Consider the following 23,968-nt stretch of genomic DNA (forward strand, 5'->3'; position numbering starts at 1 on the left):
CTTCCTCAGAGTAATAATAATTATTTAAACATACCCATGTTCTTCTGGTGACCTTTGTCCTAAATGTAGCATGTAGGAGGAAGAGTGGAGGTGGAGGACAGGGGGAAAGATGAGAAATTTGAAGAAAGATCCATGCCAGAACACATCAGTGACATGTTAAAGAGGGGGCTGCTTTGCAGTCACAGAAATGATGGCTTAACAGTCTTTTTAGCCACTGAAACGAAAAGAAAAGCGTGATTATAGCCGAGAAGAGGCCCTTGCATTCAATGACATTCTTCTCAGGGTCAAGTACGAGTGGAGCCTGATTTAGTCACGGACTAAATGTAGCTGCAGCTCTGCCGTCCTCGCAAGTGTCATCTGTCCCGCTCATGCAGCGCGAGCGCTTTGCCGGATTCCAGCCGGGGCTGCGGTGTCCTTGCCGCGCAGCGGGGCCGCTCAAGGGTGCGAAAACGCTTCCCTTGCAGTTGCTTGAGCAGCTTCTGCGACGGCCGATTGATTTACTGGATCTGGAAGTTCAGACCTGGAAACCTGAGCGAGGGAGAATGCCCCCGGCGCGGTGGCGGGGCTGAGGACAGACAGCTGGCGGGTGACCTCGGAAGGTGACAAATGGGGGACCAGGTGCCCCCGCGTCTCCCAAGGCCTCTGCCGGCAGGGGCACGAGTGTCGGAAGTCGCTGGTGCTGAGCGAAGGCTTCCCGTGAGCGAAGTTTCCAGAAATAAACATTAACCTTTTGTTACCAGCTGTGTATGCGGGGATAACGAATTCAAGCAGCTGTTGATGAAGGGAGTGGAGCATCTCCCTTATGAGGAAGGGCTGAGGGAGCTGGGGCTCTTGAGCCTGGAGAAGAGGAGACTTGAGGGGTGATGTCCTCAGAGGTCTTGGTGTCATCAGTGGCAAACCTGCCTCTTCTGCACTGCCCGCTCCTCTCTAAAACAAGAGGCAGCAGAATTGACCTCAGGGGCTGTAGCTGTGGGTGCTTCGCTGTGCAAAGTAGGGTGAAAACCTCCTGGTGGAAACCCCTTTGGGAAGGGTCTCCTTGTGCAGCAGGGTGAGGGTCAGCTGGGGGAGAACATCTCATCATGGGGGGGTGGTGAGGGGGAGGATGGCTGCCCTGGAAGAGAACCATGAAGATGATGGAGTGGAGCATCTCATGTGTAAGGAAAGGCTGAGAGGCTGAGAGAGCTGGGGCTCTTGAGCTTGGAGAAGAGGAGACTGGGGGGTGACCTCATTAATGGTTATAAATATGTAAAGGGTGAGTGTCAGGAGGATGGAGCCAGGCTCTTCTCGGTGACAACCAATGGTAGGACAAGGGGCAATGGGTACACAGGAGGTTCCACTTAAATATGAGAAGAAACTTCTTCTCAGTGAGGGTGACAGACACTGGCCCAGGCTGCCCAGGGAGGTTGTGGAGTCTCCTTCTCTGCAGACATTCAAACCTGCCTGGACACCTTCCTGTGTAACCTCATCTGGGTGTTCCTGCTCCATGGGGGGATTGCACTGGATGAGCTTTCCAGGTCCCTTCCAATCCCTGACATTCTGTGATTCTGTAATTGGGGAAAGAATTTAAGCAGAAATCCATTAAGTTTGAAGGGGAAAATAAAATTCATCCGCATGTATAGCGGTGGCACATATTTTGGAAACGGCAGCGGGAACATGCGGTACTGAGATGTGCGGTGAGCAACAACCAGCAAACTACTCACAGCATCATGGGTGGTAGTTCTTGACTGACATGTATAGTGCCATTAAAACCACTAAATACATTACTAGGGAGAAAGTGGGATGTGAGGAAGCCCCCCCAATAACTGAAGACAAGTCAGCGTAGAGCTTCTATAAAATATCCTTTATTCAGTTGAAACATGTGAACGAAAATAGATGGTGTAGCCTTTAGTTTTCCTTTGCTTGCAAAGGATTAATGTGTTTGCAGGTTCTGCTTTCCATTTCCCATTTTTATTTTAAAACAGGCAGTCACTCGCTAAAATGGGGAGAACTTTCAGATTATCGTTGTCTCAAATCTGCCCTGTCACAGCACAGAAATCTATAGACCATGTTGACTTAAACCAGCTGAAAATATGCCTCCTATCTCTGAAGCCTGACAATTGGGGATTATCGTGTACGCTGGCACCTTCAGTTTGCTTATTTTCATTTTTAATTTTGTTTTTTTTTTCAGACTAAAAAACCTCCAACAAAACAATATGTTCTCTGTCATGACTTTAACTTTTGAAGGTGCATTCAAGATCTCCTGCGTTAGCTCAAATCACTGAATTTACAGCACAGACAGGAATGGCTGCTCTCTGTATTTACATTTTCTAAGGTTTAAACTGTTATACCTCATTGGAAGCGATGCTGTCTGATCAAATATTAAGAGAATCTGATTAAATATATCATTTGATTATTATCAAAGGAAATCTGCAGACACTCATGGTGAACCCTGGGCTCACGTGAGGTGCAAAAATGTGCTTATCAAACATGCACTGGACTGACACACATGAATTCTTGTCATATGTACATCTCTAACTTGCATAACTCCTCAGTGGAAAGAAGAGGTTCATTTAACTTGTTCACACTTTTAACGTTGCCCACAGGCGTTAATTGGATTTGCAGTTCCTTTGATGATGGGGACAGGTCACCTTGTGCCATTTCAGGGGCCTGTGTCCCATTTCCGAGTGCTTTAAGTCTGTGGTTTTCACATCTACAGTGCTTTAAGTGGATAGTCATATAGTCTATAGCCTTTCTCCATGTGAAATAATTCTGTCAAGGCTGGTGCCTTCTTGGGTAGGACCATATAATGGGGCTGGAGTTGTCTGAAAATAAGTTGTCATTATGGCAGTACCTGCAGAAACCTGTGTGCACAGCAGGACTGAAAATGGAGAAAATGCAAATGATGTCAGAGTAATGCAAAGCTTCCTTTATTTTATAACACATTTGCCATCATTAGTTTCCTGCCTTTACACTTTAAAACATCCCCTTCTTTTAAAATCATATCAGTTGGTTTCTGTGGGGCAGAAGGCTTTTTTCCTTCTTCTTTGATCTTCTTTCCTCCGGGCTTTTTCACCTTCAGGCAATAGCGTCGGCTTCTTGCTTACTCCAAAGGCAAATGGTTGTCTGTGCATTAAATAAATGTGGGGAACTGATTCTGGTCTCACATCCAGTTGCTGTGACAAAGATGAAGAATGTTTGGGAGTATTAAAGAACTCTCTGATGACTGGCCCTGTTTTAAGTTCACCTGATGTGGGGAGACCGCTTCAGCTTTTTGTAGAAACAACTAACCAAACTGCATAGGGAGTACTGACCCAAGATTGGGCAGGAAGCAAGAAACCCATAGGGTATTATTCAAAATTATTAGATCCAGTAAGCCGGGGATGGCCTACGTGCTACAAGCTTCGGTGGCAGCAGCTTTGTTAGTGGAGGAAGATAAGAAGGTAATATTTGGGGGGAGATTAACAGTTTATACCCCACACGATGTAAGAGGGATCTTACAACAGAAAGCAGAAAAATGGCTAACAGATAGTACCTGAGCTCCCCTCTCTTAGAGCTGAAAACAACGGGAGCCAGGAACTCAGCACAGTTCCCATTCGGAAATGTAGCCGAATCTTCAAAACATGATCATGTACAAGTGATAGAACTACAAACTAAAATTAGACCAGATTTAGAAGGAGAGGAATTAACTAAAGGAGAAAAGTGTTTTATTGATGGGTCTTCAGGAGTGGGAAATGGGGAATGAACATCACATTACGCGATAACAGATGGTAAGACCATGAGTGTTCTTAAGTCAGGATCTTTAAGCCCTGCATGGTCAGCACAGGCTTGTGAACTTTGTGCTCTGTATCGAGCACTAGAACTTGTAAAAGAGAAAGAAGGTACTTGTATATACAAATTCCAGATACGCTTATGAAGTGGTCCTGCAGCAGAACTGAAGCACTAGGAAAATGCTGGAGAACCAGGTGCTCTCTAAAACTTTTATTTCTTTAAATTATTTTTTAGCAGTAGAAAAGGTGTTGTGTGTGTTTCTCGGTGTTTTTTCTTTTGTTTGTGGGGTTTTTTTGGTGTGTTTTTGTTTTAATGACACATTCACTTAGGAGCACTGATGATGTATTTTGACGTAGCTGTCACAAGGAAATCTCCCTCTGTTCCATCCCCCAATATATTGACTTTTCCATGGAAATGTTTGTTCTCTGGAGTCCGGATTTTATCACAAAAAGAGGAAGTTTTCAGGAAAAGTAGCATGGGGAATTTTGATTATTGTCTTTCCCCACCAAGGATGGTTTCTTGGTGCCTTTGCATTTAGAGATTGTTCTACTGCCAGGTTCACTACCGTGCTCACTAATGTCATAGGTAATTTGTAATAAAATCCCTGGTACAGGTAATTAGATATATCTTACACTTTATGTATGCGTTTCACCATTAAAAGAGGAAGCAGTTTATGTGAAACATCAAATAAAAGTGCCTTAATCTTTCTGTTAAACGCTCCGGCGGTTCTTTTCTTGGTCCCTGCAGCAGCTGTTGGGTGCGGAGCGAAGCGGGACAGGAGCCCCGAGGTGCTGCCGGGAGACAAACGGGAATAATTCATCCCCGATTTCTACCTTTGGAGCCAGGACCGGCTTTATCAGAGACAGCTGTTTCATGGCTAATCTTACTTATGTTTTTCCTCCTTCAATGTCTGGTAGCAGACTTCTGTGCTGTTCTGTCTTAGCTGTGGCAGACCTGCTTTATTTTAATGTTAAAGAACTTCGTTTTCACCACACGCAGCTGACACGTGTTCCTGCCCAGAGACGCTCTGACTGTGTTTGAAACAAATTGCTGCTAGAAAAAGTAGATGGAAGAGGCTAAAAAGAATCACTAGAGGTCCCAGATTTCTTTTATTGATTTTGGTGGGTTGGAGGTTTCTTGGCTTTTCTGCGGGGAAAAGTTATTTCTGGTAGAACGGAGTTCTTCCCTTAAAAGACCTAAAACTGAGAAATAAAAGTTCTAGGAGCCGTGAACTCAAACTCAAAATTAAGCATTTTTTTCTTAAATCATTACTGCAATAGAGCCCCATTAGAGTCAGTAGGCATCTGATGTTGAGGAATTTATTGCAAAGACTTTAACTCTTGTTGGAAAGTTGGTTGAAGTTTCCCTCTGAAGTAAAGGGGGAAGAAATACTCAAACATCATTTAAATACAGATATGTTTGTTTCCAAGCAATTGAAGCAGGCTCCTGGAAATGTTGTCAAAGGTTCTTCTGTAGCCAGAGCTGCATTGTGGTGGATTTTGACGGACTTTTCCTTGTACCCATGCACTATGGGATGTATTTGGTCTTGTGCTGCGGCAAGATTAACAGGTGACATAATCTGGTTAAAAATATATTCTCTTTCTGTCTGACTTGGGATCTGTTGAGACCTCGTCATGCTTAGCAGTTTCTTGACATTCACATTGATTGCTGCAATTGTACGCACAAAAACAACCAACCAACCAACCAACCAACCAAACCCCACCAACAACCGCCACCAAAACAACCACCACCCCCACTCTGCTCTTGCATTTGCTGCCCGTTTGATGGTGCTTCCAGCAGACCCCAAACCATGATAACTTGCTGTCTATTTTATTGACTTCATGGTCACATTGAAATTAAATTAAAGCAGTTACAGTGTATTTATCAACTAAATGATGTCTTCGTTCCTTGAGGCAGCCATGGACCTACTCCTTTCCGAGGATCGATTTTCCACGTTCAACTGTTAAATGTATTTCTCCCATTTAGTCGTTGTTTCCCTGGAGGAGCAGAGCTGCTCTGGGTGTCTCGCTGCCGTGGGGGCTGGAATTGTGACCTTGGCCGTGGGACAAGGCCGACAGGAGGGGACGAGCTGGGTTTGTGAGGAGCCTTTGCCGAGTTGTGTAGCGGTTGCGTTAGATGTTGGAACGGGCCGTGCTGGCTGGTGTTCGGCGGGAATTCCGGACACCAGTAATAGCTTTTTTGTTTTTCAAGATCTGAATATGATGAGAGTGCCCAAAGGGTGTCTCTTAAAATAGACGAGCTGCTGCTTTTTGACTTGTGAGGGCTGGGAATAGGGCTTGTGGCTGGTCTACAGAGGATGAATTGCTGTTCTGAGCTACTGCTTCGAGTAGCGGCTTTATGTGTCGTGATTTTGTCCTGCCTTAGACAGGACGGTCTCTGAGGGAGGGAGAGCCACACTGTATTTGAATAACACCCAGCGAAAGCCTGTTCCCAAATGAATTTCCCAGGGCTGTTTAATGAAGAACAGCAATGAACTCCTCTCGTTTTATAACCAAATTCTGCTTTGGCTGCATGGACTGACTGCGTGGTAGAACCGGTTCAAACAAAGCCAGCGTTGCTTGGAGGAGCTTGGTTTTTACCTGCTCAGGGGCTATAGAGTAACCCAGACCACACATTCCTCACCAAAAAACCGGCCAGAGAAAATCCAATTTCTTATGTGCTGTTCTCATCTGATAAAACTCCATCTCTGCAAGAATACTTTGAATAATGCATCGATAGCTCATCTTGGAGACTTGGTAAATCTAATGAAAATACTGTCTCCAGAAGGGTTCAGGAATGCAGCGTCTGCTACTGCCTTACACAGTTTTCCAGACTGTACTATTTTGCTTGCTTTCATGCAACCACTATTTATTATTTAAATGATTAATCTGGAGAATTTCCCAGATCTAATGTCTGCTCCATTATTTTCTGTCTTGGATACTGCAGATAATCAGATGAGCAGTAAATCTATTCTGTGGAATAGAATTACATTATGGGTTTTTTTTTGTCAACGACTTGTGAGTGATTTTTCTTTTCTTCACCTCCATAAAATACCTAATAGATCAAAACCAGTAAAGTCTGTGTGCCAAATACACAGCACTCCACATGTTCCTCTGCTGATGCATCTGCAGAAATACCAGTGGGAGCGTGTTTGTCTCAGGTAGACGGGGGAAGGTTGTGTGAAATAACCCCGAGCACTGATACTTCCAGTTGGGTGGGTGGAGGGAAGTCCTGGGGGGTTTATTTGGCTTGTTGGTTGGATGTTTTGGGATTTTTTGATTGTATTTTAATTTTTTTTAGCGTGGTCTGAGCGTGCTGTTTTCTCCATCATTTCTGATTGTTTCTGAAGCCTTTGCTGAATTTCGACCGCCATGTTGAGCAGGGAGGGGACCGTGTCCCAGTGGTCTTGGGTGTTTCCATCTGATGAACTGGTGTTGGGTCCCCTAGATCCTGGAACCGGCGATGCCAAGTGGTGCTGGGCTGGAAAGGCACAGGACCCGAACTTCACCTCATTAATGTTTACAGATGTATAAAGGGTGAGTGTCAGGAGGATGAAGCCAGGCTCTTCTTGATGACAACCAATGATAGGACAAGGGGCAATGGGTTAAAACTGGAACACAAAAGGTTCCACTTAAATTTGAGAAGAAACTTCTTCCCAGTGAGGGTGGCAGAGCCTGGACCAGACTGCCCAGGGGGTTGTGGAGTCTCCTTCTGTGCAGACATTCCAACCCGCCTGGACACCTTCCTGTGTAACCTCATCTGGGTGTTCCTGCTCCATTGGGGGGATTGCACTGGATGAGCTTTCGAGGTCCCTTCCAATCCCTGACATTCTGTGATTCACCAGCAGTCCCAGTCCTTCCTGATGAAGTGATGGGGACCTGGCCTTCAGAAAAGTGAAGTCACGAAGGAAACCCACCCTCAGCTTGACTGGGAGCCTCTGCACTAAGTGTGAATTACACCTTTTTCCTTGAAAACAGGAGGCTTTTTTTCCTGCGTGGTGATGAGAAACTAAAGGTCAGGAATGAGCCCCCGAAGGCTCGCGGAGAACAAAATACGATGTGTCTTACCTGATGTGGATGGGGAAGATCAACACCCAGTGGCTGCAGAGGAGGGAAGGGGCTTGTTTGGGCACGACGGGGAAACCGTGGGGCAGAGAACACACAGCCCTTTAGCCCTGCTCAAAAACATAGTGCGGGCTTTTTTTAACTTCAGAGTTTGGGCTGCCCTCAGTAAAAACAAGTTCCATTAAAAAACCGAGCACCAGAAAAAGCAAACCTCTTTTTCCTGGTTTCTGCTTATAAGATTTACAGGTACTTAAAATAAACCTATGAAAAACAGACCTAGCGCGCTGGAATTTGCTAACTAGTGAGAGCAATTACCTCCAGCTCCTAACGGAGCTCGACTCATTGGAAATAAAACTTGGCAAGCGCTTCTTCCTGCTGCTGGTGTAAAGGTGGATGTGAAAAGATGTGCCAGAAACCCCAGGAATCCTGTTCAGAGAGATGCTCCTGCGAAGGGCACGGCCGGATTTGGGTGGCGCAGATGGGGATCGCTGGGGAAAAGCCGGCGGAACATTCGCTTCTCATTGTGCGGCTTCAGCGTGGCAGATTCTTTGCAATTGCCTGGCGTACCACAGTAATTAAATGGGTCAAGAGCAGTAAATGCAGATACTTAACAAGAAGAGAAAGACGTCGCTTGACAGCCCGTCGTGCTTGTTTTGCCGGGACTAAGGAGAATTAATGCACTTGCTGTAGTAAAAGTTGACCTGAGCCTTTTTGGCGATGGGTTTGTACGGCTTTCAGAGATCACATACCCATTAACTAGAAATGCTGTAATAGCTGTAAATCAGGCCCTCTTACAGAAATGATGCCCCGATTTCAAATGACCTGAAAAAAGAGAAACAATAGACTTTGCCCCCCTCCTTCACTGGTATAAGTAATGGAAGATAAAAAGAGTAATAAAAAACACATAACCAACCTTTGTTAGTATAGAAATGTAAAATAATCCTGTTTTCTCCAGACTGTTCTGTGCATGAGTGGGAAATGACGTTTGCGCAATGAAAACGTGATAGGAGTAAAATCCGAGATGGGAATTGATTTTTATAAGCCCCCCCGGGTTGGAGGGTGGAGGTGGTTCCACAGCAGCGTTTTGAAGGCAATTATGTGTCGTTGTCTGTATCCCTTCGTCATTCCTGGCCAGGGGAAGGAGCTCCTATTGCCCGATGCAGTTGTAAAAGGCCATTGGAAAGGATGAGATTTTCCTCCTAAAATACTAAGGGACAAATAATAAGAACGTTTACAAAAATTTTTAAAAAGATCTCTGAAACGCATTCTCCCACAAAACTGAAGTTCTCTGCAGGCTCCTTGCAAATTAAGAGACAGCACCAGCTTTGCTGCTGTGTTTGCAGATCCCCTTTGCGCTAAATGCTATTAAAAGGGGTTTTGGTTTAATGTCTGTGCCCGTGCTGATGGGAACAGTGTCCAGCAGCGAGTGGACTCCAACACGGGTCGGTATAAAGCACCCGAGCTGAGCCCGGCTTAAACTCAGTCTCAGCTTCAGCATCTCATGAGCAATCACTCGTGTCTGTGCATTGCGGTTATTAGGTGCAAGAAATACAGTTTTAAAACTGTAATTAATCATTTCTGAGTAACCTCTTTTTCTACACATTTATGGCATCAATGGGTATGACTGTTTATTATGTCTTACCTATAAAATCTGACCGGTTTTATGTACTCTTTATGGAAACAGTGTACGGTCATAAATTAAAAGATGCAACTGTTTTGGATATTTTACTGGTGGTCCTGTATTTTCCTGCCAAAAGTGCAGCTGTTTTAGGTTTCTCGGGATAACATCATAAAAGGCTGTATGCGTTTTGCAAGTTTATGCTTGAATTGCCAAGCCAGAGGTGGAATGACTCAACCTTCCCAGGAGCAACATGTACCAAGTGATGAATCAAAACAGCTCAGTGCCTCGCATGGCCGCTGTGAAAAGCGCTTCTCATTTACGGTATTTTATCTGCTGTTCCGAATTTGAGACGGTCGTTGTGCTGTGTGCACTGGGCTGCTGTCTGTCTTTGTGTTTGGTGGGGTTTTGGTGCAGAACTAGCTGAGAATCGGGTCTTTCACCTGTCTTACGTGAGGTGCGAGAGCTCTAGAGCATTGAATGAAACCATTCAAGCCCCCAAGAAAACACCTCGAGTGGGATCTCTCGGCACCCAGGGCTGGGTCGGAGCCCTTGGATAGAGCGAAGGGACCAAATTGCTCACAGTGACGTGCTCAAATGTCAGCTCATCGGTCCAGCTGGTTTGGTGTAGAATCAGATGGCTCTGCAAGTGGGTGATGATGCTTAATTAATGAAGTTTAGAGGCCTCTTTAGCCGAAAAGTCGGTAACAGCCTCCTCTAGATCTAATTCCCTGGTGCCAGTGGACTTGCTCCAGATACAGATAAGCCTGTGGGCAGAAAAGTTCAGCCCTGCAACCGGCACAGTCGGCTCTGGGGAGCGCCTGGTGCCAACCGGGCAGAACTGAAACCCTCTGAGTCCAGTGGGAGGGTGGGGAAGTTTGTGGTGTTGTCACAGAATCACAGCGTGGTTGGTGTTGGAAGGGACCTCTGGGGATCATCCAGTCCAACCCACCTGCTAAAGCAGGTTCACCAGAGCAGATCACACAGGAAGGTGTCCAGGTGGGTTTCAATGTCTCCAGAGAAGGAGACTCCACATCCGCTCTGGGCAGCCTGGGCCAGGGCTCTGGCACCTCACAGCAGAGAAGTTTCTAGTCATGTTCAGATGGAACCTCCTCCTGTGCTTCAGTCTGTGCCTGTTGCCCCCCACCCTGTCACTGGGCACCACTGAAAGGAATCTGGTCCATCCTCTTGTCATTGTTACTGGAAGAAGCTACCAAAGGGGGGGAACACAACCTGCCCTCCAGAGTGAGCGCAGAAAATACAACCCAGTGAGTGTGCTTAATTCTGTGCAACCTGCTGTGAAGAGTCAAGTTTTTTTGGCCCACTGGTTGGGCAGCTTGTCTGAAGGTGCATCAGCATCATCTTTGTTTTTACTAATGCAAGTTTCATACTGTGTGTTCACAGTTGTTTGCAGTAGGCAGCTCCATCTCCTTGCTTTCTCCCAAAAAACAGCCTCGACCTCACTGTACTGTGAACTACGCATGCGATTGATGTGCTTATATCTCTCCTGAAATAACGCTTGTCTTTGGTTTAGGTATCTCAACCACGTGCGAGCCGCCTCTCCGCAGGATCTTGCTGGGGGCTACACTTCTTCTCTTGCCTGTCACCGAGCCTTGCAGGACGCGTTCAGTGGCCTTTTCTGGCACCCCAGTTAGCGGCAGCCTGGGATCGAGGGACACCGCGCCGAGCGAGAAGCAAATCAAGCCAGCAAAGGTTGGGTAAAATTGCTGCCATGTGCACAAAGGCTAAACTGCAGTCACTTTCCTGTGTAAAACCAGCTGTGTTTAAGTGCTAAAGGGGAAAAAAAAAGACGACGTCTGCACGAGAGCTTTGTAAAATGGTAGGTACATTTTTGTGGAGGGGGAAACTCGTTAGTCATGTGGCACTTTGCTGAGGGAGGCTGAAGCAATAAGCCACATCTAATGGAAGATGTGAATAACTCAGCTGTGTATGTTTGAGGTTTAAAGAAATACACTTGTAAATTTTTTTTAAATAAAGCCAGGCTTTTTTATTAAAGTTTGTGGTTTTACTCTTATTGCAGGGTTTTATTTGCACAAGCATTTAAATACCATTTTGATTATAACATTTAGTGTCAATATTCAAGCCTACGTTTTCTTCCCATAAAACTCGTTTCCCCAGTTCAGACGAGTGGGTTTTCCCTCCTGCCAGCTGGAGATGAGAAGCCCTGGAACTGTGCTGACACGACCCTTATGCGGGATCCATCCTGATGTCACTTGGTTCTTACCTTGGTCTGGAAAACAAATCTTTAGCTGAAAGTCTTTCCACTGGGTTCCTGTAGAAGGAATCTAAGAAGCCTTGATATAGGTTGTTAAAGTAGGAAAAATTGCTTTCATTTTTTTCACGTTTACCTCTGTTTGCAACTTTTCTGTTGTGTTCAGGAGCTTCTTTTGGCAGGAACATCCCTTTGTCTGGCTTTTGGGGTGGCACTTGCCACTCAATCATCTGCTTTTACCAATTCCTTGCCCTCTCCTTGGTGCGGGATGTAGACTAATGGCAGCAGAGATGGGCTCCCTGTGGCACGATGGTCTTTGCCACCCGTGTGTACAAACTGCAGGAGACGGGGACCTGCTCAGGAGTGAAGCCCGGACCACGTTTTACAGATCGCCCATTAATAGTTGTTGAAAACTGCTCTGAGGAGTGGACTAAATGAACATATTCTATGTTGTAATAAATAGAAGAATAAGGTCTCTTCCAGGCTCGGTGCTCCCTTTATTAGGGAACGTGGAGGGAAGCGCCAAAATTTCCTTTGCTGTTTCTCTGAAGTGCTGTTGTTTGCACCCAGAATAGTTGCCGACAGGTGAGGTTTACACTCCCTGCCCAGGGCAGGTGGCCTGGCCCTCGACTGAAATCCCGTGCGGTGCCTGTGAGAGACTCAAACGCTTGCGCTTGTGTTGTCCTCTAGTCCTGGGACGAGCGCTGCTTTCTGCCTGCAGCCCTTCCGCCTTTCCCCTCAGCCGTATGGCCCGAGAGCTGACATTTCTCCATTTATTTGTCCCAGGATAAACAAGACAGCAGCAGAACTCTGGGGATTCAGCTCAGGACCCTGGGAGGGAGCAGCCGCAACCGGGAGGCGTCTGTGCGATTCTGGGTCCACCCAGACGGGTAAAGATAAACCTCACTGATGATCTCTTTTTTTTCTGAAGAGACTCTCAAGATCATCAAGTCCAACTGTAACCCAACTCTGGTACTGAACCACGTCCGTAAGAGCCTCATCTAAACGTCTTTTAAACCCCTCCAGGGATGGTGACTCCACCACTGCCCTGGGCAGCCTGTTCCAATGCCCAACAACCCTTTCTGTGAAGAATTTTGTCCTAATACCCAATCTGAACCTCCCCGGGTGCAGCTTGAGGCCATTTCATCTCTTGCAACTTGGGAGAAGAGACCAACCCCCTCCACGCTCCAACCTCCTTTCAGGTAGTTGTAGACAGCGATAAGGTCTCCCCTCAGCCTCCTGTTCTCCAGGCTGAACCCCCCAGTTCCCTCAGCTGCTCCTGATCAGACTTGTGCTCCAGGCCCCTCACCAGCTTTGTTGCCTCCTCTGAACTCTTTCCAGTATCTCAGTGTCCCTCTTACGATGATATTCTCAGTTTATAAAGCCTAAGGTCATTGCCCTAATGAATGCAGAGCTGCATATGCGTATTAATTTGTGTCATTCAAATACACGTGCAACTTGTGTGGACCTTGGCTATCATTTGCTATTTCACGTGGAAGGGTTATACGCAAAAGTGGCAACTGTGCAAAAATCTAGAGAACCCCTGGTTACGAGTAAAGCTGCATCTAATCCATTGGCTGGCATCTAAACTGAAGTTATGCTGCTGAAATAACAATGGCATTTAATCCTTAAGTGAACAAAACTTCTCAGAACTAAAATCCTTCCCTGCCCTGGGATACTTTAGTCACATGCTAAAAATCAGAGTTACGTAGTTGACTTGCTTGACACAAAACCGGTGATCAAAGCCAGATTTCTGGGAGCACACTAGTGCCAAGAAGCCCTAAATTTGTACTGTGAGGCAACGCGCGCAGTCGAAGGGACCTGCGGTCTCCGGCAGTACAGACAGATGCATTAGCACAGATCGTACGGTGACTGCATTGTTACTGTGACCATGTCCTTCCAGCTGCATCAATGGCCTTATTGCTCCAGCAGCGTTCTCACAGGTTTCAAAAGCACTGCCTGAGGGAAAAGCTGTTACGTAGAGCCACGAGGAAAACAAACCCATGGGCCTTAGCGGTTGTCTGGGGGAGAACCAGGAGAGCAGTTTGCAGGCCCTGGTGATGGAGCCACAGCAGCAGAACCAGGCAGGGGGACAGACACGGGGTAACGGAGTTGCTAGGAGTGAGCACTGAGCTTGGACAGAAGGAAAATATCTGAACTGAGAAGGGAGTCTGAGTTCTCTGTCCAAATAAACTACTTGTGGTTGACATTGCCCAACAATAGTTTGGATGGGTAAGAACAGGAAATCAAAGGCAGAGGGTTTTCGAATCCCTGCAGGATACAGACACCGCCCCGGGACTGCGGCAGAGGAGCAGTCGGAGAGGTGGGGGGCGGCGGAGGCCCAGAAGCCACAGACGTGGCTATGAGACACGAGACCTGTCAGCCAGGTACTGGTGTTCAGTCCAGAGCTTTAACGTAAGCGTGGACTTAATCTGCGACTGTGCAAATGGCACGAGAGCCCTTCCTGCCTTAATGGTGGGTAAACACTAAGTTAAGAGTCAACTAATCCCTAACTAAATCTCAGTGTTAAAAAGCATTTACTACTCAAAAGCCTAGGAACAAGTATATGTGGCTATTTGGGCCTTTTTGTATCTTGGGCTAAGATTTTGAAAGGTTATCTTGCTTACACAAGCGCTTGCTTACACCATTTATTCTTAAAACACCAAACCCATTTGTCAAAGAGAATCCAGTGCAGGGGTTATACAAGTCATCTTGCTAGACCTGAAAAAATACAAAAATCTGTTTTCAACACAGACTGCACATTATCAAAGTAACACAGCAGAAAACTGTCCTGGTGTGTGTCACTGAATTATCACGAGGCCTGAAACAATAGAGAGCAGAAAAGTACCAAAACACGTCGATTACAAAAAAGCAAAGTTTTGGCTTTTTGTAGTAACAGCAACTTCAATTTCTTTATTGATCCCACAATTAAAAAAAAGTAAACGCTCACTAAGGAAAGCTGCAACATGCATTACGCATCTCGGCACCTGAGATGGGTAACATAGATATGCTTCAAGTAATTCAAGGGGTAAACCAGAGGTAACCTAAGTGTATCTTACATAAACCACTGAATTAGTTACCATCACTCTCATCTTCAACTCTTCTTCAGTTCCAGCTCTTCTTCAGAAGCATCTTTGCTGGTACACAGACGTTTAGAGGCTGGGTTTGCTGGAAGGTTAGAAAAAGTAAGTTATTTAACGTACAATAAACAGACTGAACTGAACCACAAGCCTTGAACACTTAAGGGATTTAACAGGAAGAGATGAGAGTTAAAATCAGGATTAACAGTCACGAATGAGAACTGTTACAGCAATAATGGGAGGTCTTTACTAAATGCCAAAAAAGACTTACAAAAAACTTGTGTTGAGCTCCATTTTGACCTACATCTCAGTGCCACCCAACAACAGCGCAAAAATAAGTTTCATGGCATTAAAAGCTTTATCAAAAAGTCCTTTGCTCCAGTTAATGTAACTGCAAACTGAAAGCCCCCACCTTTGTCATGCAGTGCAAAGCCCAAGATCACTAGAAACCAACTGCCCTCCACAAGAACTTCAAGAAAAAAATGACCCATTATATATATTAAAAAAAAAATAATCAAATTCAACATCAAAGATCTCTAAGGATATCTATTTCTCCATTAAATTGTACAGAACCGGGTTGTGCTGATGTAGTGACTCCTTGCAAGCACAAGAAGGTCACTGGGAAGAACGTCATTGTACCCTGGGTCAAAATGAAGCTCCGGTTCATTAGTATTTAGCTGGCAGAAACATGTGCTTGGTGTTGGATACCCTGTCCTCCCCCTGTACGGGATCTAAGGCGTCCAGGTCTGGTTTATAGCCTGTGGGATGATCCTCTCCAGTCCCACCATTTTTCCTGTGGAGGCTCGTGCTGGGATCAGAGCAGCAGGACACAGCTGCGGCACACGCGTGGGCGCTCACACCCCAACACGGCGTCGCTGTCACGTTAGAGGTTTGTTCCTACCTCCATCAGGGCAGGGCCTCTTGTACAGCACGTCCGCTGGAAGCTGGAAGCTGATGCACAGCATCTCCTTGTTGGGCGCGACATTTCTGACCAGGTAGGTAGAACAGCGGCCAGCTAAGGAGGTTCCCAGCGAAGCCTCAGCGCGTTCTTGAATATCTTTGGCCGGGTCGTCGTGTTTGGAGAAACCATAGCAGTGCACCGTGGGAAGGCGAGCAGTGCCGCATGGCTCTCCGGCGAGGAAATGCCTGAAAACATCTAGAAATTCAATAGCCAAAGCTGGCAAATTCATGACTATATGAAAAGAAGTTTTCTGTTCTTCTTTCAGAAGCGGGAGTTCTTTACTGAGTTCCTCTCTTACTGGCCCCAGAAGGAACTCCCTGCCATCCATGTTGAATGCTTTTATCTTCTTCTCTACCTTGTTCAGTTTGCAGTTGTGCAGCAACCACTTGTAGGACTCAGGATTGAGATCGTTTGCAAACACCTGGCATTTTTTCTTTGCTGCTGGAATAGCAAAAGGTCCAATCCCAGCAAAGACATCGAAAAGGACATCACCGGGCTTTAAAAGCTCAACGATACGGCCGTGTTCTGTGGAAAGACGTGGGTTCCAGTAGACTTTAGAAAAGTCCAATTCATATGCAATGTTATTTTCTTTGACCTGAAAGTCCAGAACATTTGGTTAAGCCTCTGCATTCAAATTCCACACGTTTAAGCATTTTCAGTAATTAAGACAGCTAAAAAGCAAGGTGCTTTATCAAATGTGTACATTGACATTTGTCCCATTTGTAGTTCACATGAATCTTGTATAAACAGATCTGCTCATCAGAAATTAGGAATGTTCCAACTGTCAACCCAGATGGCTGGCTTATGCACGTCTCTATCACCAGGTGGAAATAAAGCAGCAACTTAAAACAACCATAAAAAAATAAATCTGAGGCTTTTCAAGAGCTTTGTGGCTGGCTGACAACTCCTTTATTGAAAGCAGACCTTGGGAAGATGCCTCAAAGCCTCCTTAGCAGAGCCCACGTAGTAAATAAGCGTCTGAGAATGATACAGCACAAGAATGGCAGCAGTCAGCCAAGTTCAAAGCCACGGGAAGCCAACTCTGCAGTTTGAAAAAATACTGTATTTTATCTCTGAAGGTGACAGAGTCTGGAAACTGATCCAAACCCAAACTTTGAGATGACCACTGTCTTAAGAAGAGACCTAAAAAGAAACAGTATTTAGTCAGATGAGAATGGGATGCAAGATAACACTCAATTTGCATCGCCACACTTGAATTGTGTGACTCTGAAGTGAAGTGACTTCAGATCCAAGTCACTGCATCATTTACTTCTCCAGCAAGAAACACACTGACGTGTATCTGTGCTCCTGGGTGTGCAGCCCAGCGGTGAGCCAGCTGTGTGCTTAATGAGCTAGTAACAATCTGCATAATATTTGATTATCGCCTCTGCCTTGACGATTCACATGCCTTCTCTGTGCATGCACAGGATGTTCTACCAAGCCGTTCAACTTTTTTATTTAGTAATCTAATGTTGTCTCTTCTAAAAGTATAAAACTGGCAACAGTTAGGGGTTTTTTTTTGTCAAAACAGTGGCCAATTTTCCAGCTAAAGAGAAGAAACCCTATGTGAAGAACACTTGGCAGTTACATAGTGCTTTTCACCTGAAAAACGTCAAAAGAGGAGAGATGAGGTTTGTCTTGCTGCTGACAGAAAAGGAAAAAGGCGTAGGCAAAAAACTGCAAAGCCACTGAGATTTAGAAACACAGTCATACATTCTGTGCCCACCACTGTACAAGGATTGATGAAACTAAGAAATATATATTTTGATATATATATCGTTTGAGAAATACCCCTTGCTACAAGTTTGTAATTAGTATCTCTATAAGAAACCTTCACTTCAGCTGCTTTTATGTATCGCTGAAATCTTGGCTGTGAACTTGAAAAAATACTTCATGAGCTCTGTGGTTGTGGGTTTGCTCTTGGCAGGCCAGGACAAATGAACGTAGATGCAACTGCCAACTCTTGCACTCTAAAAGGAGTGTCGGGAAAGGTCACCATGCAAAGAAATGGTCCTAATAGCATCTCTCCATCACATTTTTCCAGTAGATGCCTTTGGGTTTTAACATACAAATTCAAAAGAACAGGGGGGAAAAAAACCCTGTACCTTAGTTACCAGGTTGCTGTCTCCAGCGAGCACTTCCATTTGAAAATTTCTGTACGTGCTGTCAATAATATTGGTTTTATTCACTACACAGGTGATTCCCGGATTCTTGTCAATTATAACCTGTCCTGAAAGAGAGGGCAAAAGATATTCCGGTTAAGGGAATAAAACCTTCTACTGCTCTACAAGAGAGATAAATGCTGCTGTTTACAGTTAAATTAACAAAAGTAAGCATGTATTAGAACAACCTCCCAAAGCTCAGTGAAGTGAGACCACAATAAGAGCAGAGGACTGTGCCTTCCATGCACAGCTACAGCATCAGCACAAGGCTATTGAAAGTCAAAATATAAAGCAATGAAAAGCACTCAAAATTTTTCTTTGTACAGGTAATAACTAATCAGTAGAATAACTGTTAAAATATGTTTTAACAACATACAAAATAGACACATTACTTTTTTGAGAAGAGTTGTTTTACCTACCGATCAAATGTCTGTACGGTAGCTGATGGTCTCTAAGATTCAAATGAGCGATGTGACCAACACGGCTAAATCCCGAGGTGACTTCCTGACCTTCAGGAAGGACGGCTCGTAGGATCTCCTCCGCCTTGAAGTTCTCGTAGGTCAGCTCCAAGTTATACTTGGACACCTCAGGACAAACATCAAGCTGTTTTAATACCTCTTGCTCCGATTCTCCCAATGAGAATTCTGGTATTTTATGAGGATCCAAAATAACAAACCTACTGTCCTCATCTTCTGGATCCTCAACCACTCGCTTTAGACCAGGGCGCTGTAGTACCGTATGTTTTAGAGATTTTACCAAAGCGTTTACAATTTCTTTCTTGACTTTAAGAGCTGGAACAAGAACTGTCCTTTTAAAAGCTTCTCTGTTGAGCAGTGTCATCCCCCGCACCTCAGGATTGGGTGAATACAGTTCTAGATCAGCTTTATCCTCCACAGCTTCAGGCATTGTAAAAAACCTGTTTTTTTCAGCTGCTACAAAGAGCCCAGGTATTCTGCCAGAATATTGTGCCAATAGCATCCAAACTGCTGGAAATGATGTATGTGATGCAGCTGCCCTAAAATGATTAGTTTTCAGTAGTCTGGCAGAGTATCCAAATCTCCATAAAGTCCTAGAAGAGAAATTATTCATTTTATAGACATTATGTAATCATGCCATTAAAAAGGCTGCAAATCACATGGATTTGCTGTTCTCTTAAACTAGAATTTCCATCTGTACCAAACAATCCACAATAGTTTAGTAAAACTCTTTATTATAAATTATATACTACAAATTTCTGTCCGTTTGCAAATGTATTTTTAGACCTAAACATTAACTAACTTTAAGCAGTGAGAGAATCCCGCCCTGCCAAAATACAGTGACCTCTCTTTGTTCAAATAACTGTGATATTAATCCCAGTTAGCCGAATGGAAAAAAGTCTTGATCCTGCTGTTGGATCGCTTCTGCCTCTGATAAAATTCATTACCAAGCAGCAGTTGCTAGACAACAGCTATTAGCAATAGCGGTCATAATCACTCATCAGCAATTTCTGCCTCCTATACCCCCGTAGTAAGGGCTATATGCTCCAGAGTGTCTTTTCTCCACGGGCTGCATGCCAGAAAGACCATGAATTAATTCCCCTCAAGGTACAGGGAAGCATTAGTAATGTCTGTCCAAGCGACTGAACCCTTCTCCACGGTTCACTCATAGGATGGGGACTTGAAAAGTACCTTTACGCTTCTTTAAATGGTTTTCTGCACTAGAGCCAGTCTAAAGGGGCCCAACTTTTCTGATTCTGTATCAGCTGCCCCTCGGCAGGAACCAACGATTCAGGTAGTGTGTGAGGCTGACGTTTCTCCTGACTTCTCAGGAAGTTTGGTTTGAGACCAGGGGTTGACAGGAGAGATGCAAACGAGCTCTGAAAGGAAACTGGCTCTCTTGCCTGCCCCAGACATCTACACCCCGACACACAGGGCTGCCGCCCTCCTTCAGGGTGACAAGAAAAGGAGCTGTGCCTCACCCTCAGCAATGCTGACCATGCTGCCCTCCTTCCTCCCCCAAATCCCAGCTCCTCACTGGGGCTCCCTACATCCCCCAGCCAGCGCATTTCCCTCAGCCAAGATTTTGGCAAAGCACACCTTCCTTTCCTCATTGACTCGGAAATAAACATTATGTTCTTCACTTTTATAAAGGAGAAGGATTTCAGCCAGGGGCCAGAGCATCCCAGGGCTTTTCTCAGGCACTCAGCTTCACCCCAGCTGGAAACTGCTGGCCTGGTTCAGAATGAGCAAACCTGCAACACAGAAGCCCCCACGTTGGGGCCGGTCATAGAATCACAGAATGTCCTGAGTTGGAAGGGACCCACAAGGATCATCGAGTCCAACTCCTGTCCCTGCACAGGACAACCCCAAAATTCACAAGCGTCCAAGGGTGTTGTCCAGTTGCTTCTTGTGGCCAAGAAGGCAAATGGTACCTGGGGTGCATTAAGAAGAGTGTGACCAGCAGGTCGAGGGAGGTTGTTCCTCTCCCTCTGCTCTGCCCTGGTGAGGCTGCAGCTGGAGAACTGCATCCAGTTCTGGGCTCCCCAGTTTAACAAGGACAAGGAGTTACTGGAGGGAGTCCAGTGGTGGGCTGTGAAGATGCTGAGGGGTCTGTAGCATCTTTATAAGGAGAGACTGAGAGATCTGGGTCTGTTCAGCTTGGAGAAGCTGAGAGGGGATCTCATCAATGTTTATCAATATCTCAAGGGTGGGTGTTAAGAGGATGGACCAGACTCCTTTCAGTGGTGCCCAGTGGGGCAGCGGGCACAGACTGAAGCACAGGAGGTTCCATCTGAATATGAGGAGAAATGTCTTTAAACTGAGGGTGCCAGAGCCCTGGCCCAGGCTGCCCAGAGAGGTTGTGGAGTCTCCTTCTCTGGAGACATTCAAACCCACCTGGACACGATCCTGTGTGATCTGCTCTGGTGAACCTGCTTTAGGAGATGGGTTGGACTAAATGATCCCCAGAGGTCCCTTCAACCCCAGCCAGGCTGTGATTCTGTGACTCTTGAATCCTGTCAGACCTGTGGCCATGACCCCTCCCCGCACACACGCCATGGCAGGACCGGCCGACCCTTCCCCCAGCGCCCCGGCAGAGCTGCCCGGCCCCGCACACAACATCCACGTTTGCCGCATTCTTCCCTCAGCGCGATCTGAGGTAACGCGGGGCCGGGGGTGCTGCTGACAGGACCCGCTCTACCCGGTCCGAGCTCCACCAACACCGGCTTCCCCGGACGGGTCGGAGAAGGGGCCTTCGCCGGGGCGGTGCCGCAGGGCGGGGGCCTCTCCGGGATCCCCTCCCCAAAAGCAGCCGCCGCCTCAGGCCTCAGCGCGGCCCGGGCCGCTGTCCGGGCTGTGCAGGCCGGGGGGCCGCGGGACCCGGCCCGCAGGGTCCCCCAAGGCCTCGGCCGCGCCGTTGCCACAGCAACCGCTCCCCAAGCCCCCCGCCCTCACCTCATGCCGAGCCGCGCCGGCGCCTTTCTACGTCATTGCGCCGCCGTGACGCCACGACGTATGGCCGCGCCGAGGGGAGGGCGGGGCTAGAGCACTCGTCACGCCCCCTAGTCGGCCACGCCCCCCGGCCCGCCCCCGGCGGCGCTGCCTCAGAGCCCAGCGGCGGGGCTGGCGCGGTCATGGAGCGGAGCCCGGGACAGCGGGGCTGGTACCTGTCCGCCCGCTGGCAGCGGGACGAGGAGGCGGACGAGGACGGCGAGTCCGCCCCGCTGCTGCCGCCGCCACCGCCTGCGGGCTCCGTGCGTGTGAGGGGGCGACTCGGCGGTGGGGACGGGACGGGACGGGACGGGACGGGAGGGGAGGGGAGGGGAGCGCCCTGAGGGGGTTGCCCGGGCCCGCTCCGCCGGGGGCGGTGGAACCGGCCGGGTTTGCGTTCCGATCTTCCCCTGGGTGCTGCGGCTGTCAGGGCGGGCTCGGTGTTGAGGGGCGGCTGGAGGAGCGCGGACCGCGCGGGGGAGCGGGACCTCGTCTCGGATGGAGCTCGGCGGGGCGGGACTGGGGGCCCCTGGGGCTGACACCTGGCGAGGGGAGCGGGCGGGACCGGGGCCTGTGGAGCTGAGCGGCCGGTCCTGGAGCTGCTTGTGGATGCGGTTGATGCTGTGAGCGCCCCGGTCTGGGACGCGCTGCCGGTTGCGCTGCCCCTCGCAGGGATAAACGTGCCTTTAAACATCACTTTAAATATTGCTCTTGCTGCACGACTCTTGCACTCTGGCGTCACCGTACCCGAAGTAGTGGTCTTGAGAGCCTCCTGGGATGGCATCGTGCTATTTATACTGCGTGCTCTTACAAAAGAGATTTTGTGGATTAGATTAGGGAAGGAAAAATTGACTCTTTCCCCATCCCTCCTATTTCCTTCCCCCCCTTAAATTTCTTCCTATAAAAGACCAAAACCCCTCTCTCACTAATCAAACTTTGTTTTGCCTTTTTCACAGGATACTCCAAGTCGGGGCTCCTCCTTTGGTTTCTCGGTGTTTAATTTAATGAATGCAATCATGGGAAGTGGGATACTTGGTTTATCTTATGCTATGGCCAACACAGGGATCATGGGATTTAGGTAAGATTTTGGGTTTTACGTATGCTTATTTTTAAACTCAGCTTGTAGTCTTAAATGGAACAAAACTCGATTACTAAGACTCCTGTGCAAAAATCAAGGAAGAAATAAATAGCATGTATTTTTCAGCATTGTTGAATAATATCTTCCTTCTTTGGTTTAGTCATTCAAATCTGGCCTAACGTAAGTACTGCCCAGACATTGCATTAAATTGCCACATGGTGGCAATTTCTTGGCCATTACTCCTAATAGATGGATATTTATGATTTAAAGCTGCTGTCTTCTTTAGTCCCAGAAATTGGCCTTCTGGAGTAGGATGGCTGCCTATCTGAAAACTGTGAATCAGTTTGTGCTTTTGTTTGCGCTTCTGCTTGTTGTACATAATAACCTACGGATAATGGGGCCGAGGTTGCCAGAATTGTCACTTTTATCATTTCCGAAGCATTAGATTCACTTCATTAGAAGATATATATTTGTTTGTGTAAAGACACTGATGCTTATTGTAATTAATATATTCAGTACCCTGTCAGGTATGTGATGTGCTTTGGTGGACCATATAAGCAGCTTTGCAAGTATCAGGAAGGTCAGAGACCATATGAACCATCATCAGCAGATATGAGCCATAAAATGAGGAAATCCTGTCTTGTGCTAGCTTACTTCTTGCAAAAGCAGCATTCCTAAAGATAGAAAGTGCATTGTACTGAATATTTTGCATTGTTTTTTTTTAGTATCTTGCTGCTGATTGTTGCCAGCCTTGCTTCTTACTCTGTGTTTCTTCTGCTCAGTATGTGCACTCAGACTGGTAAGCGCAAAGGATTTATCTTAACAGTGGTCTCTGAAATACTATATCACAAAGACGTGATGCAATATAGCTATTATAATTAACAGCATGTTAACAGCTAGTTGTGTCTGATTCCCTGGTGTTGAAATAGTTAATATTTTTAATGATTGCTATTTGCCGCTTAAAAATACAATTTTGAAACTTCTTATGAAAAGTCAACGCCAGATAGAACTGAAAATCGAGAAATCAGTCAGTTTTGTTTCCAGATGCCTCTTTCATCTTTCCAAAAAGATAGATCCTGTATTTCTGCAGCAAAATTATTTTGGTGCTGGCTGGACCACACTACTTGAGTGTGAACTGTTGCTTTCAGCGAAGGCAGTAAAATAGCAGACTTTTGTTCTTCTACTCATGGTATCTATTTTGTTTCTGGCTTGAAGTTGATACCTTTCAGGTTTTGTAATCATATTGGATAATGGAATTCTCATGGCACTTTATAAATGCAGGTTTTTACAGCATTTTTGATACTGTGCAAAAACTCACACCGCCCTCCTTAGAAATCACACAGCTTTATGAATATTCAAACAGTAGATTCCAATATCTGCAATATAATCTGCTAACGCTTTAATTCCTCCCGCTTTTAATTGTTACTGAAGCAATTCACTAGCTCTTTGAGTTCTTGCTCACAAAGATCACGTTGTAGCAGGAAGTCTCCATTTCTTTCAGTCACCTGGTTATTGTTTCCCTCTCATCTGTTTCCCTCTTTTCAAAGGTGGTGGGAGA

General features: G+C 46.4%; 3 protein-coding genes across 20 annotated transcripts in view; 2 read left to right on the top strand and 1 right to left on the bottom strand.

Moving 5' to 3' along the window:
* The window catches only part of MNAT1 (MNAT1 component of CDK activating kinase), a 129,357-nt gene extending 117,912 nt beyond the window's left edge, over positions 1 to 11,445 (top strand). For all 9 annotated transcript variants that reach the window (XM_065065833.1, XM_065065831.1, XM_065065827.1 and 6 more), the window contains one exon: positions 10,964 to 11,445. In XM_065065833.1, coding sequence (XP_064921905.1) covers positions 10,964 to 11,224 — 261 coding nt within the window. In that variant the 3' untranslated portion in view covers positions 11,225 to 11,445. The remainder of the gene's footprint in view (positions 1 to 10,963) is intronic.
* A 183-nt stretch (positions 11,446 to 11,628) lies between these two features.
* SLC38A6 (solute carrier family 38 member 6) overlaps positions 11,629 to 23,968 on the top strand; it is a 54,362-nt gene continuing 42,022 nt past the window's right edge. For 2 of the 6 annotated variants that reach the window (XM_065065819.1, XM_065065821.1), the window contains exons 1-3: positions 21,396 to 21,595; positions 22,289 to 22,410; positions 23,136 to 23,209. In XM_065065819.1, the coding sequence (XP_064921891.1) occupies positions 21,476 to 21,595; positions 22,289 to 22,410; positions 23,136 to 23,209 (316 nt within the window). In that variant the 5' untranslated portion in view covers positions 21,396 to 21,475. Of the gene's footprint in view, positions 12,553 to 21,395; positions 21,602 to 22,288; positions 22,411 to 23,135; positions 23,210 to 23,968 lie in introns of those variants that run through there. The other 4 variants (XM_065065822.1, XM_065065818.1, XM_065065820.1 and 1 more) reach the window with 4 other exon arrangements.
* On the bottom strand, positions 14,298 to 21,408 carry TRMT5 (tRNA methyltransferase 5). Of its 5 annotated transcripts, none has more exons than XM_065065816.1 (6): positions 21,297 to 21,408; positions 18,285 to 18,934; positions 17,809 to 17,933; positions 15,644 to 16,298; positions 14,743 to 14,830; positions 14,298 to 14,383 (listed from the first exon to the last, which is right to left on the bottom strand). In XM_065065816.1, exons 1-5 carry the CDS (start codon positions 21,299 to 21,301, stop codon positions 14,757 to 14,759), a joined length of 1,509 nt encoding a protein of 502 aa, XP_064921888.1. In that variant the 5' UTR covers positions 21,302 to 21,408; the 3' UTR covers positions 14,298 to 14,383; positions 14,743 to 14,756. The 5 variants fall into 5 exon arrangements, with proteins under 5 accessions (XP_064921888.1, XP_064921887.1, XP_064921889.1 ...); XM_065065815.1 differs by having other exon boundaries at positions 14,298 to 14,483; XM_065065817.1 differs by lacking the exon at positions 21,297 to 21,408 and adding an exon at positions 20,739 to 21,288.

This window comes from Columba livia, chromosome 5 (genome assembly GCF_036013475.1).
Source record: "Columba livia isolate bColLiv1 breed racing homer chromosome 5, bColLiv1.pat.W.v2, whole genome shotgun sequence".
Classification (NCBI taxonomy): Eukaryota; Metazoa; Chordata; class Aves; order Columbiformes; family Columbidae; genus Columba; species Columba livia.

What these genes read in the sequence shown, in the direction of transcription:
- TRMT5 (XM_065065816.1), bottom strand. An exon ending in ACAGCAACCTGGTAACTAAG is followed by an intron (nt 16,299 to 17,808) that starts GTACAGGGTTTT and finishes CTGGACTTTCAG; the next exon opens with GTCAAAGAAAATAACATTGC. An exon ending in GAGGCCCTGCCCTGATGGAG is followed by an intron (nt 14,831 to 15,643) that starts GTAGGAACAAAC and finishes CTAACCTTCCAG; the next exon opens with CAAACCCAGCCTCTAAACGT.